Source organism: Anarrhichthys ocellatus, unplaced genomic scaffold, assembly GCF_004355925.1.
Source record: "Anarrhichthys ocellatus isolate YVR2014 unplaced genomic scaffold, GSC_Weel_1.0 scaffold9, whole genome shotgun sequence".
Lineage (NCBI taxonomy): Eukaryota > Metazoa > Chordata > Actinopteri > Perciformes > Anarhichadidae > Anarrhichthys > Anarrhichthys ocellatus.
This window is the reverse complement of record NW_022280039.1, coordinates 7,914,535-7,917,619: the sequence shown is the minus strand read 5'-3', so window position 1 is coordinate 7,917,619 and position 3,085 is coordinate 7,914,535. Positions and strand designations below refer to the sequence as shown.

General features: G+C 42.0%; 1 protein-coding gene across 2 annotated transcripts in view; it reads left to right on the top strand.

Annotated features, from left to right (window-relative positions):
- The window catches only part of LOC116384720 (nucleolysin TIA-1-like), an 8,735-nt gene extending 5,801 nt beyond the window's left edge, over positions 1 to 2,934 (top strand). For both annotated transcript variants that reach the window (XM_031849644.1, XM_031849645.1), the window contains one exon: positions 1,534 to 2,934. In XM_031849644.1, the coding sequence (XP_031705504.1) occupies positions 1,534 to 1,672 (139 nt within the window). In that variant the 3' untranslated portion in view covers positions 1,673 to 2,934. The remainder of the gene's footprint in view (positions 1 to 1,533) is intronic.
- Positions 2,935 to 3,085: the final 151 nt, after the last annotated feature.

The following is a 3,085-nucleotide window of genomic DNA, read 5'->3' as shown; positions in this document are numbered from 1 at the left end:
CCCCCCCCCCCCCCCCCCCCCCCCCCCCCCCCCCCCCCCCCCCTTCAAGACCGGGGCAGCGAGAGCCATCTCTGGCCACAGGAGGGAGCCGGGACCTCCCTCCGCCGAAAACCCACATCCTGTCTCGTCCCCTCACCAGCCCCTCACCTTACTCATCTCTCGAGAAGATTGAGACATACACACACACACACACACACACACACACACACACACACGGAGAACAATCTGAACTTTAGTTTTGTTGTTAATCATGTTACAGTCATACCTTCTCACTGTGCACAGCACATCCTAATAACTGAAGGGTTTTGTTCCGAAATGTTTCTTGAATTCTAGCGCATAATAGTTCAAACTCTAGTCTGTTCCCAAAAAGGATTGTAAGTAAACTAGCTCCAAGACCATTTCTTGAATTTCGATACATTTAAAGATAACTGACTAAAGTGACTGAACAAGATGAATGCTCACAGCCCAGAACAAAGTTTTCACTTACTGTCCGCGTCCGGGGATGGTTTGATGTTGAAGAATTCATTTCCCTTTTTGTACGACTGCCTACTGTGTGTAAAGACTGTGTTCTTTAAGGCTGTTCAGTTGTTTTTGTTTGTCTACATTCATGTCATAGATTTTTACTTTTTTTTTTTTTTTTTTTTTGATTTCATTGATCTATTTCTACATACATCTGAGGATCTGATCTGTATATGAATGTCAGTAGGACATGTTCAATATCTTTTGTAGGTTGTTATCGAACTTTGTTTTTATTTAGACAGCCTATGTGCAGTGACATTTTGTGCACCGAAGAATAATAAAGGAGAGGCCATATGTTGTTGACAGTCTAAAATTCTTGGCAACCAGCTGTATAAATAGGCTCTGTACAAAGGTGTGAGGTAACGAAAGCAGTGATAGTGTGTTTGATTGTCGAATGTACAGTAAATGCACAAATCCAGAAAAAGAGGGCGAGTCCTCTCTTGACTTGAAATTTGAAGATACTTTATCCTGAATAAGCTGTTCTCTCCACACTGAACTTAGAAATTAGAGTTATTAGAGAAATCATGAAATACTTAAAATACATTGTGTGTTAGGTGAGAATTTACGTTTTTATACCTTGTGGCCAAACGTAATGTTGCAATGAAAATGAGCCACGTTGTTTTTAATCGACCGTTGGGAGGGGGGGGTTAAAAGGAATATTTAGCTCGCTGCGCTTAGCCTCTGTGCTCTTTGTCTGCTTTTCCACCCATATTTAATCACATGACATTTACCTTTGGCTCCTCCAAAAAACCCTCCACTCTTTGTTTTTCTTTTTGCTAGCTTGTTTTTTGCCCAGCCTGCCTCACCCTCACATCCTCTGATAACTCTGTTTGCCTTCTTGTTCTCATTCTAGCCTGTCCAGATTCCAGTAGCTCTAATATAAACCCTTTGGCTCCCTTTCGCCTTGTCTCCTCTAACCTGCTGGCATTTTGTCTTTCTGTCTCTCTCTCTCCCCCCCCCCCCCCCCCCCCCCTTCCCCTCTTTCTCTCTCTCTCTTTACCTCATTTTTTGCAGTCACTTACCGGCCAGTGCTGGGTGGACTGGCATGAGCGCCATCAGTAACGGTGGGGTTATGGAGCCTACACAGGGATTGAATGGGAGTATGCTAGCCAACCAGCCCGGTATGGGAGCCGCAGGATACCCCACACACTGATAAGTGGGCAGGGTGGGAGATTTTTCAACCATCAGCTTCTTATTGGCTGTACGGTGCCCCGCGGGGCTGTGTAACACCGCCTCCATTTGTGGCAGGACTAAGACTTTTACTGGGATGTGGAACCTGATGGGAAGGTTGACATCTATAGGAGATGTAAATGGGATTTCATGGGGGCGTGGGGTGGGGGGGTAACGGGAGCCAGGGAGGAGCGATTTGACCCTCACAGGTATTTACACCTTGTGGTAGGTGAGACTGGCCATGGACCAGGGCTCTTACCATTTTTAAGTTAACTGTAAATGAGTATAAAACTGTAAAGGAGAAACTTTTTGAATTTTTTTTTTTTTTTTTTTTTTCGGGTTTTACAAATTGCTTCCATTTTCGCATCTTTCCTCTCAGACAGCCACCGAGAGGTTTGTCTTCTTTTTTCTTTTTCTTTTTGAGAAACCGTTAAAGTCTGAGTCGTGCTAAGTTATGAACCTTAGTTATTATTTGAGGAATGGAAATCTGTTTAATTTGTTCTTATTTTCTCTTGGATTAAAATCAATTGCAGGGATTGTTGCCACTGCTGTTTCTCTGTAAGGGCAGATAAATATTGCACAGTTTTTTCCTCTCTTGTACTTTGGGACAAATTTGACTTCAAGAGTGTTTTTCTTTTTTGCATTCCATTTCTCCTTCATATCTTTCGGACAGCCTCAAATCTTTTCGCCACGTGTAAATAACCATAAATTCATTTGGAACAATGTAAGTAAAATGCTACTGTTAACTGTGGGTGCTTGCTTTTCTTTTTTGTTTTGATAACGTGACAGTTAACTCCAACATTGACCGTAGCGGAGTGGCACTATCTAACGTGACACTGGCACAGTGCAACACACAATTCTTCCATGCAGGGATAATACGGCATTGCCATGCTGTGCAAACTTAAAATGTAATACAATTCAAATGTTAAAGGGTGAACATGTTTGACACTTATGATGGTTTTTAAATATCTATTGAAACGCCAGTATTTTATATCAAAAAATCTGAGTGGATTCAACCTTTACACTTGCTCTTTTTGCCAGAGAAATGGGGAGGCCTACATTTTAACTGTTGCCTTATAGAGCTGGTTTCTTTTTGCTGACGAGATACTCTTTTTAATTGGGCAGTGCCTACGGACATTTTCAGACCCTTTTGTTCAGAAAGGTGTTACCCCTGAGAACTGATGACTCTGCTACTGTAATCAATGTTTTCTTGCTTTGTCCAATTAAAATGCTAATGCACATAAACCACACTGTTTGCGTTACTTTTTTCTCATGGAGGTGGTGTTCTCGGAAACATTCATGAAGCTTTAATTCAGAAACCACTTTTGAGAATGTTTGCACACGAGTATATACAGTGGGTACGGAAAGTATTCAGACCCCTTTAAATTTTTCACTT